The 16203-nt window shown below is 37.4% G+C and overlaps 2 protein-coding genes across 2 annotated transcripts in view; one reads left to right on the top strand and one right to left on the bottom strand.

Moving 5' to 3' along the window:
- The window catches only part of LOC127955913 (NACHT, LRR and PYD domains-containing protein 12), a 389353-nt gene that overhangs the window by 50822 nt on the left and 322328 nt on the right, over positions 1-16203 (top strand). The gene's annotated exons all lie outside the window — the stretch shown is intronic.
- LOC127955991 (uncharacterized) lies at positions 356-1939 on the bottom strand. The gene is made up of 2 exons (XM_052553729.1): positions 1471-1939; positions 356-1383 (listed from the first exon to the last, which is right to left on the bottom strand). The coding sequence occupies exons 1-2, from the start codon at positions 1785-1787 to the stop codon at positions 462-464; spliced, it is 1239 nt and encodes a 412-aa protein (XP_052409689.1). The 5' UTR covers positions 1788-1939; the 3' UTR covers positions 356-461.

Genomic DNA, 16203 nt, shown 5'->3' with positions numbered 1-16203 from the left:
GTACATAAGTATTCTTGACCTCTTATTGAAATAGCTATGTGGCTAATTATGGAGTCACTGCATTTATAGGCAACAGTTATCAATCTACAGGAACATAACCATTTTGGGCACAGCATTGTGCAGGGAATGAGAACATTTTAAAGAAAATGCTAGTAAAAATGTTTATTAAAAATACACATTTTCAAAAATACAACTTACATTTAGTTGTAAATAAGTATATGTTGAAGTGACCAAATACTTTACTTTTTGCAAAAAAAAACTATGCTTTAACTTTGATAGAACATGTTATATCAAAAATATTTAATTTGCTGTGGTGAGTGCTGCCATATTAATTAATGAAGAATCAGATGCAATAGATTTGATAGTGTATTCAAGTTCACAGAAATTGTATATATACACATACACTAGCAGTTTTCTCAATGGAAAATGTAATTAAAATGGCTCAAATTTATAGGTTGATATTATCTGTTCCCCAGAGCATGGTTCACATGGTCATACTGCCAAGCAACTTCTCCTGCTGGTGAGTTGAAGTACTCTTTGTACAGTTCTCGGACATTTTGGGCCTCCACAGATGCCCGCTGCCCCCTACAATGTTCAAAGCCTTGTAGTGGTTGCTCACAATCATGGTCATCCTCTGTGGCACGATTCTGGTCATTTCCGTTCGGGCGCAAATAATTGCACAACGCACAAGCAGCTTTGACAACTTTGTCAACAACACTTGGTTGAACCTGTAAAGTTCTTTGGAAAACCCGGAAGCGTTGACTGAGGATGCCAAATACATTTTCAGAGATGCGCCGTGCCCGAGACAAACGATAATTGAAAATTCTCTTGTCTGTGGGGAGGCGGCGTCCAGGGTATGGCCGGAGGAGATATGGTTTCAGCGGAAAAGCTTCATCCGCCACAATGACATGGTTAACTTTTCCCAGCTCAGGAGCACCTGGAAGTTCACTTGGTGGGGGAACATTCAGAGTTCCATTTCTGAGTGCCTTTCCCAGTACAGAATTGGCAAAGATTCCTCCATCACTGTTGCTGCCATAGCTCCCCACATCAACCACCAGGAAGCGGTAATCTGCATCAACTAAGGCCAGCAATACAACGGAGAATGTACCTTTATAATTAAAGTATAGAGAACCAGAGTTTGCAGGGGCCTGGATGAATATGTGTTTCCCATCCATGGCTCCCAAGCAGTTAGGGAAATTCCATCTTTCATGGAATCTCCTGGCTGTACTCCTCCACATCTCTTCAGTAGGCACTGGCAAATGTTCATCTCTGAGGCAGTGCCACAATGCATCACAGGTTTCACTCACTATCGAAGCCACAGTTGACACACCAAGTCGAAAGCTGAACGCAATAGAGCGGTACGAGTCCCCAGTGCTTAGAAAACTGAAATAGAAATACTAATTTTTAACAACGCTCCACATATGTTTTTACAACATTCTTTGAAGTGAAGAATTATGTAAACGAACTCACCGTAAACACACGGCCAAACGCTGTTCTGGGTCGATTGGTTTACGGTAGTGTGTCTGTTCTTTCGTCAGCAAGGGAGCCAGTTGTTGAAGTAAATTTTCGAACTCACTGACGGACATTCTAAAATACCCCCGAAAACGCTCATGATACATTTTCAGCTCTTGTACCAGTCGATAAAACTCCCCATGTTCTTCTCTTCTCGTAACTATGGGATGTACCCAAAATCGGCGTCTTTTCCGGCGTCTTTCCTCATTCAACAGAACAATAATTTCTTCATCGCTGGAACTGGAGCTAGAGTTACTGGTGCTTGAAATATTCATGTTTTCTTTGTATGATTCTGACAAGCGCGTAAATACTTGCACTCTTCTTCTGAGTGAAAAGCGAGTTTAAGAAGCGTAAAGTTGCGCAGCGCCACCTTGTGTACAGGGGTATTTCTGTTTTACATTAAGCGCCATCTAATGTCAGGGAATGAATTTGCATTGTTCACTCGGCTCATCGTCAGCGAAAATCGCTTGGGTGTGAACACAAAAAACGTGTTGGAAAACGCTGGCGAATAACGCGCGCCGATATTCGTCCCGGTGTGTACGGCCCTTGAGAGTGGAGGAGCTGACTGCTGCCAGGAAAGCAGAGATACAGGTTTGTCATAATGGTCACACTATCTAGAAAACAGCACACACCCAAATAGAAATATGTAATATACAATGACTGCTGTTCCATTTTTAGGCACAGTTACAGCAGCTATCCCTGGAGGAGAAGGATGAGGTACTTCAGAGGATGGTCAGTCGTCTGCCAGGTGTTTTTCTAGATGTAATGGTATACAGACAGGCCACACCAGGACCAGCCACACCAAACAGGGGTCAGCCAGTGTGGTGCAGAGACCAAGAATAAGCATTTGTGTTACTAGTAATAGTAGTTTCTACATGGAAAACTGTGGGCATGTGGCTGACCTACCTGTCTTAACACCTTCATAAGTGTCGACGTAGATGGACCCTTTCCTCCTGACAGTGTTGTTTTCTCATAGCTGTAAACAAATAGCCATTGTTAGAAAGCTGGGAGTACAGAGTGCATTTACAAGTGTTACTTGTGTTAGTGTTTCTGTGTATCTAGTCTCCCCTCATGTGTACACTACTCAATCCTCAATCCTACACTTAATCCCTTATGTACGCGCACCTCAGGAGAACATCAGATGGATTCAGAGGCGCTCTTTGTAAAAGGCTAACTTATAGTTACAAAGTTTGTCATGGCTTGCCCTACTAGCCAATAAATTTAGCTAAACACTTTTAGCAAAAAAGCCAACATATATAACAACCCAACCAGTACTTTGGCCATTTTAATACTTCTATGGAGTAACGATCTTAATGCACTCGTGAATAAAGATAATTCATAAAAGACAGTAACTTTTTGAAACGGTCCCGTGGCTGGCTACCTAGCATCCACATGTTGGCTAGCATACTATCGTTAGCATTACACCACAAAAACAATGAAATAATATACTGCAAATGGCCTGTAACTATGTCTTACCTTTGCAGTAAAAAGAAAGCCAGCTCGGGATCTGTTTTTATACCCAGCGCTGACCGGAGCTCCCGCCAAGAATCAAATGCCGCTCCGATGTTGACTCTTGACTTTGCCTGACGCCGGTCGCTCTCTCTTTTTTTGCGACACTAGATACATGTTTTTTTTTTTTATTACTATTTTTTTTTACACTTACGAGGAGTGTCCGTGGGTGTCTGAATTGTGCTGCCGGAGGCTGGTCGCTTCTTTCCATCCACAGAGTCGTACTGCTTACTATAATGGCTGGCGTGCCGTACGGTTGTAAGCCCAAGTAGACGAGAACGTGCATGACGTCACATTTTGTGAATTTTCGCGCCAATTCGGGCCTGACTCCTCCACACACAATTGAGCCTACAGGCTGATAGAGGCAACCGTGGTGGACAGTCGAGGTGTCATTCTTTTTTTTACATCATAGTTGGCTCATACATGTACAAATGAAAACTCTATCTTAAAGATTTTTTTAAGTAAAAACCTCCACATAGCTCCTTTAATATAAAAGGGGACCTCTGTACATTTGTTGCAAATTTATAGACGATGCAATTGAGATGTTTACATTGTCTTGCTGGGTTAATATTTATGTACACTGACAATAAACTTTTCATTCTGAATTAGCATACCTGAACAAGTTTTGTAGTTGACGAAATCCTTAAAAAACAAATTACATTAGTTATATTTTAATTTCCTTCAATAAAAAGGAAATTGAGTAAGACCGTGTAAGGTGTGTGGATGTGGATTAGTAATCTGGGGCCGGATTCACGAAAATCTTCTTAAGAAAGAAATTAAGAAAATTCTTAAGATAAATTTTAAGAAGTTCTTAAAGCTGCAGTCGGTAACTTTTGACGCTCTAGCGGTTAATAAACAGAACTGCTTGCGTCTTGCGGAAGAACATTGTAGCCGGAGCTACTTCTCTCTATGTCTAGGAAGAATCACAAAGGTACTGGGTTACTCCGCCGCGGTATCCCAAAAGCAATCTAAAATAGTCCGAATATAAACACTTATTATAGGTGCACCCTAGTGATTAAGAACAGGCTTAAAACATGATTTGGAAAATGGATTCATGGTGTACTCGCTTATTATATACATTTTGAACACAAACAAAGTTACGGACCGCAGCTCTGATTGGTTGTTTCTTACAGGGAGCGATGTATTCCTGCAAATGGCAATAGGACCACTGGGAGGAGCCAGAGGAGCTTGATATTTTTCACAGATTATCTGTCTCATATTCTACTGTCAGGACATAATGACAGGTTTAACAAATAAGTAAAAAATACATTTTTACAAAAGTTACCTGCTGCAGCTTTAAAAATTTTCCTTAGTGCAATTCTCAAAAAATTCTTAAGTTCTCCAATGTTTTCTTAAGAACATCGTAATTTTTTTTCTTGGGCATAAAATTAAATAAACCTAGATTTACAAGAAATGTATTACTGCCGCATTTTAATTGTATCAATTTATTATACTTCTTTAAAGTAGTAACTACATCCCGATCATGTTTTTGAATGTTTTTAATTTACAGTTTGAACGCATTTTAATGACATTAACCGTCAAAAGTGAATTTACTAGCAGGAAAACGTAAAATAATTGGATAATTTGACATGGATGACAAGAAAAGAAATAAAAACTTCACTAGGCAAGAGATAGAGGTTATTGTTGAGGAAATTTGCGCAAGGAAGAAAGTACTCCTTGGGAGACTGGACAAAAATATCTCGATGCATAAGCGACGTTCAGGGGAACGGGTAGTGGAGGCCGTTTCGGCTGTTGCCAACTCCGTTAGGGATGCGGATGGAGTGAAAAAGAAATGGGCAGACCTATTAAAAAAAGGAGCAGAAAGATCAAGGGAGCAAAAAATAACAGGTGGTGGATCACCCTCTATTACTCTTGATGCATTTGAAGAGGAGATTTTGTCTTTAATCGGAGATGCAGCTGTGACAGGTGTCAAATCCGGTGTGGATTCAGAAGAAGGTAAGCAGTTATCCCTTCCGCTTAGTAGAGCGAACATTCAGATAACTGTTTTTTATTATTCGCATACTAGTAATTTTTAAAAGATGTAGGTTATATGAATGCTAGTTTTAAATGTCCGTTAAAACGTCTAGTGCTTTTTATATACAATGCTCAGCAACTGAAGAAAAAAAAATATATAGTTGTTTTAACTCAAATTTAGGCTATTAACCTGGACAGCAAGCGCTTATGTACTTACTGTGCAGTGACCATGACTTTGGAGCTTTTGCCAGCTATTTCACCTTCCACAATGGACCTTGCTAAGGAGAGAGAAGTTGGAGAGGTAATCTCTCATGAATTTTAGAATTATTATGTATCCTTTAATACAAATATACTTTGTATTTACAAAGTTGCATTTATTTTGTTTAAGGCCCCACTGGAGCCTGAGATGAATTTGTCACAGATCCTCTTAGATGGCAACCCTCCAAGAAATATTTTTTATGACAAACTTTTATAAATCCATAAATATTTACTTTGTGACAATTGTAGTTCTATTGTAATAATTTGCTTGCAAATAAAATTTATTTATTAACCAAATGTGTCAATATATGTTCTAATGAACAAATGCAGTAGTGATTTTAAAGTAACAGCAAGGGTTTATTACTATTTTTTTTTTCAGGTGAATCATCTGGCTATTAGATTATTGTGTGCCTTCAGTCCTGAGTTGCTTGGAGGGTTTGCTACATGCCTCAGAGGCATATTAGGCTCGTCAGGTGCCTCTGTAATGTTGGGAAGTGGCACACGATGCATCTGGTGTATATTATGCAGCACACACACAGCTGAATTGATCAATGCATTGGAATCTAGATTTCAAAACTCCAAAGCATTTCCTTTGTGTCCTGCTGTATCTCTCATGTGCTTCTGACGCTGGATGAAGAATTAGAGTCATCAGCCAGGGTCTTAAGGGGTAGCCTCTGTCCCCTGTAAAACAGATATTTTCTGCTCAATAAAAACTGAGTGTAATTAATGAATCTATTCTTAATGTTATTATTATAATTATTATAATATGTCGTGGCCTAATGGTTAGAGAGTTGGACGTCCAATCGAAGGGTTGTGAGTTCGAGTCTCGGGCCGGCAGGAACTGTGGGTGGGGGGAGTGCATGTACAATGCTCTCTCTACCCTCAATACCATGACTTAGGTGCCCTTGAGCAAGGCACCGAACCCCAAACTGCTCCCCGTGCGCGGCAGCATAAATGGCTTCCCACTGCTCCGGGTGTGTGTTCACAGTGTGTGTGTGTGTTCACTGCTCTGTGTGTGTGCACTTCAGATGGGTTAAATGCAGAGCACAAATTCTGAGTATGAATTCTGAGTATGGGTCACCATACTTGGCTGAATGCCACATCACTCTTTTTATTATTATTGGGTTCTCATTTGAAAGAAGACATAAGCATAGAAAACATGAGACCGAAAATTCTAGAAATTCAAAGTCAAAGGTAAAATTAATTTGTTTAAAATTTCAGGTTGATATGCCAAAAATATTATTTACCTAATAGCCACCCATCAGATATTTGGCCTTCACTGAATTGTTGACAAAGCGCTGAGTTGGTGAGTATGAAAGAATCATGTGTACTCCCAGGCCATTTTGCTACAAAGTTTGTTATTTTCAGTGAAGCTTCACAAACTATCTGGGCATTGATTGAATGAAAATTCTTTCTGTTGACATATAGTTCTTCATCGTTAGATGGGGCCTAAAAATGTTGAGAGCAAGTTAAAAAGAAATCTTGTGAATATATAAGTAATTCATGTATTGAATATAATTTACCTTGATGGCAATGTGTGTCCCATCCACTGCACCCAATACATTTTAAAATGATGCAATCTCAAAGAACTTCTGTTTAACAAGGATTTGTTCTGCTGCTGTTGATGGGAACTTAATTAGGTTTTTCACCATTCTGCTGAGAGCCCTTGACACACTGAAAACAATTCAGGACACACTGGATTGACTAATTCCCACAGTATTACTTAAAACTGCTTGGAATGATCCGGAAGCAAAGAATCGCAATGCAACCATTATCTGCAGTATCACAGGAAGTGGAGAGGACCTTTTTATTTATTGCTGCAAATTATCTCTCAATATGTGCCAGATACATTACTGAGTTTCTCAGCAGCCTATAAAGTCTAAGCAGATAATGATCAGGAAGGGTGAGAGGATCTGCTCGATCTCTAAGAGCCCTTTCTGGCTCTCTCCCTGTTGGCAACCCACAGTACTTCCATCTGAAACACAGACATCTTATTAAACCAAGTATGTTAATTTATATATTAGGTTACTTTTTATAAGTAAAATATTTAAAGGATTAGTTCATCCAAAAATGAAAATTATGTCATTAATAACTCACCCTTATGCTGTTCCAAACATGTAAGACCTCCTTTTATCTTTGGAACACAGTTTAAGATATTTTAGATTTAGTCCGAGAGCTCTCAGTCCCTCCATTGAAGCTGTGTGTACGGTCTACTGTCCATGTCCAGAAAGGTAAGAAAAGGGGTCCGTTAGAATATTTTGAAGCATCGAAAATACATTTTGGTCCAAAAATGGCAAAAAACTGATGACTTTATTCAGCATTGTCTTCTCTTCCGTGTCTGTTGTGAGAGAGAGTTCAAAACAAAGCGGTCTGGATATCCGGTTCGCGAACGAATCATTCGGTTCACCAAATCGAACTGAATCGTTTTAAACGGTTTGAATCTCTAATACGCATTAATCCACAAATGACTTAAGCTGTTCACTTTTTTAATGTGGCTGACACTCCCTCTGAGTTAAAACAAACCAATATCCCGGAGTAATTCATTTACTCAAACAGTACACTGACTGACCTTTAAGTAGTTACAATTTAATATAAAATGTATATTTTTTTCAAGGTTTAAAATTTGAAAAGCAAAAATTCATAAAAAAAACGTACCCTTTGGGGATTTACGACTAGTTGGCAGTTATCTTAACTTTAAGAAATTAAGATGATTTTTAAGAACATGAATGAATTTTTCTTACTTTTTAGTCTTGATGAAAAATCTTCTTAAGAATGTTCTTATCTTTTTTCTAATTTCACCAACAGAGAAGTTTTATCAGTCATAGCTTTACAAAAAAAAAAAAAAAAGAACATGATCCATTGATAGTTAATTTATTTTAGGACTAATCATACAGAAATAAAGTGGATTTTAACATTCTTTCACACTAAAGGATTGGGACTCCCCCCTCTAATGAACAAGTTTGACTACTTTAGCTATTTTCATGAGTACAGATCCTAATGTTTAAACATATAACAATATGCTAGGGAATTGTGTGCTTCTAATTTTATAGCAACAGTTTGGACAGAACCCTTTTCTATACTAATTTGACAATTCCTCTGTGAAACAAGTGTATTTCATAACAAAGATGGTATCAGTCACTCCATATGTACATACAGTATAATTGTCTAAAAAAGGTTTAATATTTATGAATAGATTATAAACTTATCCATTTCATTGCAAATGCAGTGCGCTTCCACTCACACATGCTTTTGATGGGCTTTGATATTTGATTGATTATTTAATTTTCTAATATTTTTATACCTGAATACTATAGACCAAAACAGTTTCCAAAACATAATTCAGGTCCAGAGTTTAAGTGATAACATTGGTTAAACAAATTACAATACTCAGTGACGTCATCTTGATGTTCTCTGTGTAGATTAAGTCTGTCGCAGTTGCAGCATTTATTTATTAACAACACAAAATAGAAAGCAAACAAGTAGCATTAATTGTCATTTATTTTGGTTAACATTTATGATATATTTGAGCAAATGTTTATACTTATGGTAAAATAATGGAACATTACGCTAATGATACACAACAACGTTTTGAGCAATATTGCTGGGCAACTTTGGTTAATGTTGTCATCAACGGGCAACCAGGTGAGACACGGGTCTTATGATCCATTTAAAATATCCGGAAAATGTTGTCCAATTTGTTACCCATTCTCAGTGGGAAAGTGCCCATGCAACATTGTGAAAGTCACCCCATGTATCATCAGCCTTGGGTCATGAATCTTGTCTCATAAGTCATGGAAATGTACAAACCCTGCTAAAAGCATGCACATTAAAAAATAGAGATAAATTATCATGTTTACACCATATTTCCTTAGAATGAGTGATAATTTCTTTGAGCACTATGTAGTCCCAATACAGTGTTGTCATTTCAGCCAGAGTAACAGAGAGATCTCCTGAATGAAAAAATAAAGTTGGGATGCAATGGGCTGTATTTTATGACATTTGCACAACTATATATGCAACGATGGATAGAATATGTACCCAATAAACACACGATTGGGATGTATGGTTTCCCCTTTCTTTTATTTCCCCTTCCTTCCTTTCTCCTTCCCTTCCCCTTTCCTACAGCCAGTGAAAAAAAAAAAAAAAAAAACAAGGGGAAGAAAATATATGCGCATACATACACCTGTACATATATACATTCTTACACAGACGTATAGCATATATACACCTATATATACATGCATACTTACTTATATACATTGATATACATACATACATACATATGGGGAAAGAGAAAAATAGTGTGTCAACTCTGATATGTTAAATGTATGATCGTAATATGAAAGGTTCCACAATAAAAAGTATAAAAAAAGGTTTGTCTGATGATAGTCGATGCTGACCCTCTAATCTTCAATTACTCATAACCAAACCTCAAGCTTAAATTAAATTAAATTTATGCATTTAGCAGATGCTTTTATCCAAAGCGACTTAAGAGTGCATTCTGGTGATTTAAATCTGTCAAGGCTGGGAGACACTCTGACACGCATAGGCAGATCATTCCACAGCCTAGGGGCCACGACTGAAAAAGCTTGATCTCCCCTATTTTTAAGTCTTGTTCTAGGAACACATAAGAGTAGTTGGTCAGCAGACCCCAATGACCTTAGAGGAGCATGCATCTTCAGTAGATCATCTATGTAAGCTTGGGCTTGACCATGAAGAGATTTAAAAACAAACAATAAAATCTTAAACTGTATTCTAAAACAAACAGGTAGCCAATGAAGAGATGCAAGAACAGGCATAATGTGCTCTCGTTTACGGGTTCCTGTAAGGAGTCGAGCGGCAGCATTCTGAACTATTTGCAATCTAGGAAGAGAGGCCTGGTTAACTCTTATATATATAAAGCATTACAATAATCCAGGTGAGTGGTGATAAAAGCATGTATAACCCTCTCCAAATCTTTGAAAGATAGAAATGGCTTCAATTTGGTAAGTAGCCTAAGTTCATATGGCAATAAGAACGGCGTAAAAAACTGTTTTTCTTTCACGCTAAACGTGTTTTGGTTGCACAGAGCGCACGTCATTTACGGCATTTAGCTAGTAGTATAATGAGCTATATCCAATGATTCACGCAGTTTGAACAGTTTTCACCCAATCGGCTAATTGAAATGCTTCTCATTTAATCTGCTTGGCTGGTCCCGAATTATTTTACATCTGCCTGTTAAATACACTGTATAGTTAGGCTTCTGATTAAAACCGTGTAACTGGGAGCTCCGAAAACACAGCTTGTGAATAATTGGTTAATATTGTAAAGTTTCAGTTACAAACAAAAACAAATGGAAAGAGACCCATGCGTTGTAACTCTGAACTCATTTGTGTATTTCAGATGCTGTCACATCCTAATATAATACTCCTCTTTTCCACTAAAGTAACTGAGAAATTCATTTTAAAATCCATATTGTTAGAATTTTGTAAATTTGTTATTTTATCACATCCTACAACCTCATCTCGAGATAAACAGCCACTCAATTACACCAAAATATACAGTGATGGACTTACAGGTATCAAAGACTACTAGAGGATTATGAAAATACAGTATTTTTAATGGAATTAAATTTGGTCTTCATTTTAGTGTTTCCAGTTTCTATTTTGTTTTACATAAGTATTTATGTTTAATGTCATTTGTTAATGTAGTCTGCTAATGACCTTTGACAGAGCACTGTAATTTTTGGTACACATCCACGTCATTAAAAAATAAAAGTACCTACCTTGACGAGTGGGGCGGGGCCGAGAGACGTGGGAACGAGGACGGAGGCCAGGTGTAGTGATTGGAGATGAGCTACACCTGCGCCCCACCACCGGTCTCGAGTCCCACGTAGGAGATGGAAGGATATAAAACAGGAGCGACGACCGTGAAGGACAAGAGAGGACCAGGCCTGGGCAATATTTTATGTTTGGTTTTTATTTTGTGAGCACCAGTCGTCCGTGAGGGGCTGGTGCGCTGTTTGGTGTTTATTTTGAATATTAAAATGATGTTTGATTGTGCGCCGGTTCCCGCCTCCTCCTTCTGGATGAATAGGAAGTTTTTATCATTACACTAACGTATATGTTGTTTTTATAAAAAACACTAATAGAAACTGCAGGATATTGTATTACCAGGCAGATAGAGAAAAAATAATATGAATAAATAATATTATTAATAAAATAAATGTTAATATACTAATATTAAAGTAATCAATCATTAAAAAGTTTATAACATCATTATGGTCCTATATATAGTTTTCAAAGCATGGTTCTTTATGGAATCTTATGAAAAGTATTGTTACAAGCCGAAGAACCCTTTTCTGGTACTGTTTAGAACCATTTTTCTTAAGAGTGCATTGATTCGGTTTTTTTTTTTGTAAAACCTGTAGCAATGATCCCTGATCTATAGTGGACAGATATGGTTATTACATTAGCTGTTCTGACAAGAGCATTAATCATTTTATTACCTTAATATTGTGTTTCTACATAAACCAATCTTTGTGACTTATAAAACTTGATAGGGTTACAATGATTTATCAGTTATTATTGTAGCAGCCAGTTCCAGTTATCAGGTTCCACTTACCTGTAGTGTTGATCGAGGTACACCCCATTACAGCATCACCCTGGAGCAACTTTGTTTTCTGAAGACGTGTAGTTTGTCTTCCTTCAATAGCAGAGATTCTGCAAGTGTCTCTGGCTACCGTCAAATGACGCATGAAGTTGCATCAAGATGTAGTCTATTTTCATTTTTAAACTATTTGATTTGCATAAAATGGAAATTGTATTTACAATTATGCATCTGCATTGAACTTGTGCATTTTTTTTTCAGTTCATGCATTCCCTGGGTATCAAACCCATGACCTTTGCGTTGCTATAGCGTCATGCTCAACTATTGTAAGATGTTGTCGTAGTTCAAATAGTAATTTTTGTTTTAGGCAGTTCAATTTGAATCACTCTGTGACATATTCTGATGTAACTGATGATGCCCTTGATGACATGATCAAAGATATTGTGGCTGGGAATGATCAGCTTGGATCTGAGGCAGCCAGGGCACAGTTATGGGCAAATGCAATACGGGTGCAGAGAGACAGAGTGAGAGAGTTTAATTCAAACTTTTATTTCACCAGCATTACAGAAGTCCTTAATATTGACATTGATGCACATAACCTTGATTTAAAATGACTACTACAAATATATATGCTCCATACCTACTGTTATTAAAAAACAACAAAAACACAAAGGAAATGCTTATACCTTCCCAAATTTGAATGATCCTTTTATTGCAAGGAACATTAGTTCTCTAAATTCCTCTTCTTCTGACACACCTCTTGGCAGGTATAGGGTTAGGGCACAGGTTGAAGTATATGGAATCCTTCGGGTTTGTTCCTCTTGATCGTAGAATTCCATTTGGCACTTTTGCTGAAAGCCTAGTGGAGGGACAAAATCTGCGGCAGTTATAAAGACTAGGGCATCCTCAAAGGATATGCCCAAATCTTTTAAAAAAAATAAAATAAATAGAAGGTAAGAATCAAAATCTAATTACATCATAAAACTGTGTGCAATTAAAGAAATTAGCCAGCACTCCCACTGAAAGACAGTCTCTTCCTCAAGGTCTCGCCTGTTGCACCCTGGTGAACTCCAGACAATGCTGAAGAGGTCTCTGACCTCATTTCTTGTCAGTGGACCTCTTGTGGTAATAAAAAAGGGGAGGAAAGCAGTACAATTGTTAACCACAGCCACAGGAGTTCAGCCCAGAAGTGAACTGCTGGATCATACTCGCCACTCTGAACAAAAAAAATAGTAATAATAAGACTGTTGTTAAGGCACCTGATAAAGTGTCAAAGCAGCTTCCAGCAATAAACATGATACCTTTTAAATCTCTAAACCTTAAAAATTTGATGACCTCTATCTCAATAGGAGCCCAGAAATAATCTTGCATATTTAACATTAGCTGGTGAACACTAAAAAATGTCACCAGTTATAAACCAAAATCGAATCGACTGTAAAGAAGCTCTGCGGAAAATGCTGTCATCATTCAGTTCATTATAGTTCAAGTTTAATTCTCATTCTATAGCAGGAGTTTAGCTCCGACTCTAATTAAACACACCTGCCTGTGATTTTCTAATGATCCTGAAGACACTGATTAGCAAACTCATGCGTGTTTGATTATAGGGTTAGAGCTAAACTTCGCAGGAAAGTGGATCTTGCGAGCCAGATTTAAGGGGTCACTGTTCTATAGTGTCAGTGTAGTCAAATCAATAATATTACTGAACAATGAGTGTCTTTTAAACTCCATTTAAAGTGTTTAATTTTTTTTTTTTATTATGATGGAAACCAGCTTCAATAATAATTAATAGTAAAAAATAAGGATTATAGTAAATGTGCATGTTCAAATTGTTTTGATAATATTTAAAAGTCCTCTAGAGTGAGTAATCACAAGGGCAATATACTAATAAGAAATAAATGCTTTGTTAGTACAAAGTACACGAGAGAAGTACAAAGCCTTCTTTATCAATCCGAAGTTACACCGTGTCAAAATTCACTCATGGAAATTAGTTATGTGACCTGAGCAGGAAGTTACATTTTAGTTTTGTTTCAAATTTATAGGCTTAGCAATTAAAATAAATGTTGTTTGTAAAGAATGGCACTATAATTTATTTTATGACATACAGTTAAGCAAAACAGGAGGAAGAATGTTTTTCCTAATATCAGGACTGTTGCAAATGTTTATTTAACTGAACCAATACAACAAGAAGTATATTTTGAGTGAGTTTATGATTAATAGTAACTATTTTCTAATTTTGATCTATTTTGACAAAGAGTCCAAACAAAGCCACAGCAGAACCATGTCTTCTACAAAGCAACACAGCAGCTTTTTATACTGAATGATTCACTTTTATTTCTCACTGAATGAATAAGCCATTTGAATTAATAATTTAATGTCTTACTCTAAAGACAGTAACTTGCCGCAACCTACTGGCTGTTTTACTTTCATATTATGTTCAAACCTTATACATTTAAAACAATATAACATTGCTAAGCAATTATATGTAAATAAACACAATATACAAATAATTAATTGTGTATATCAAATTAACCAGGCCTCTGTAACTGTCTGTAACACTATCAATTGTTAGTGTTCAAAGCAAAAATATTACAGGTGCTTCTCAAATTAGAATGTTGTGGAAAAGTTCATTTATTTAAATAATTCAACTCAAATTGTGCAACTCATGTATGAAATAAATTAAATGCACACAGACTGAAGTAGTTTAAGTCTTTGGTTCTTTTAATTGTGATGATTTGAGCTCACATTAGAATATGGTGAAATGTCAATCAGCTAATCAACTGAAAACACCTGCAAAGGTTTCCTGAACCTTCAAAATGGTCTCTCAGTTTGGTTCACTAGCCTTCAGAATCATGGGGAAGACTGCTGATCTGATAGTTGTCCAGAAGACAAACATTGACACCCTTCACAAGAGCCCCTTTCACACTGCCATTCCGGCAAATACAGGGGTAAAGTGCTCCTGTAATTGTTCCCTGGTCGCTAGATTTGGCACTTTCACACTGCCAGTGATGACCCAGTATATGTGCGTGCTTTCACACACAACCCTTGAAGATTCTGTAACGACACATGACATCAGCGCGTGACGTGTAATGTACGAGTCGACAACGCTTGACACATTATACTTTAACTGAAGCCAGCGAATGATCTCTGCGTCAGCGCGGAAAGTGAGGAACTATCTGATCACTGCTTCATTACAGTTTGCACATATGTTTTCGTCGTCAATGTTGATCTTCCTTCAAAACAGCCGGTAAAAGAGTCGCGCGATAACGCGCGTCATCACTTCGATACGGAATTAGATCTGGCTTTTGTTCACACAGCGCTCGTTCCGGATCGATTACCGCAATGTTCAATTCGGTAATCAATTCCGGGACGTGGTTGCTTTCACACAGAAGGCGACCAGGCAATGTTACGGGAATATTGCGGGTCTGACGTGCAGTGTGAAAGGGGCTAAGGAGGGTGAGCCACAAACATTTATTGCCAAAGAAGCTGACTGTTCACAGAGTGCTGTATCCAAGCATGTTAACTGAAAGTTGAGTGGAAGGAAAAAGTGTGGAAGAACTTGATCCACAACCAACCAAGAGAACCACAGCCTTTTGAGGATTGTCAAGCAAAATCAATTCAAGAATTGATGGGGTCTGGGTCTAGGCTGGGGTCAAGGCATACAGACGTGTCAGGGGATTTGGCTACAGTTGTCGTATTCCTCTTGTCCTAATCCCGTCAGTTGTCGTATTGGAGACGCTAACCATTTAAAATGATTCAGTTCGATTTGGTGAACTGGTTCAAAAAGATCCGGTTACATCGAATGATTCGTTCGCGAACCGTATATGACAAACTGCTTTGTTTTGAACTCTCTCATAACAGACACGGAAGAGAAGACAATGCTGAATAAAGTCATAGTTTTTGTTATTTTTAGACCAAAATGTATTTTCGATGCTTCAAAATATTCTAACTAACCCTCTGATGTCACATGGACTACTTTGATGATGTTTTTCTTACCTTTCTGGACATGGACAGTAGACCGTACACACAGCTTCAATGGATAGACTGAGAGCTCTCGGACTAAATCTAAAATATCTTAACCCCTTTCTAGGCACCTCCTTTTTTGGCATGGAGACAGAAATGACATACCCAAAATAAAAAGGTTTCTGCTCATGATTCTTTCTGACTAGATACATATTCAACATATGTTCACAAAGCTGACACTTTAAAGTTTACTGTTCAGGAATCAGAATCACTCAGACTGTTATGATAATAGAGATATATAAGCTCAAACATAAAAACAAAAATAAAAATATTAAAAACATATTTTTTAAATGTATTTAAAAATGTGTTGATGTAAGATATGAGTTTAAAAATAGAGTGTAG

Source organism: Carassius gibelio, chromosome B4 (genome assembly GCF_023724105.1).
Source record: "Carassius gibelio isolate Cgi1373 ecotype wild population from Czech Republic chromosome B4, carGib1.2-hapl.c, whole genome shotgun sequence".
NCBI lineage: Eukaryota > Metazoa > Chordata > Actinopteri > Cypriniformes > Cyprinidae > Carassius > Carassius gibelio.
This window is presented reverse-complemented; position numbering and strand designations above follow the sequence as displayed.

Coding starts and splice junctions, on each gene's coding strand:
- LOC127955991 (XM_052553729.1), bottom strand. CDS start 1,787: ATGAATATTTCAAGCACCAGTAACTCTAGCTCCAGTTCCAGCGATGAA. Junction 1,384..1,470: donor CGTTTGGCCGTGTGTTTACG/GTGAGTTCGTTT, acceptor TTTCTATTTCAG/TTTTCTAAGCACTGGGGACT.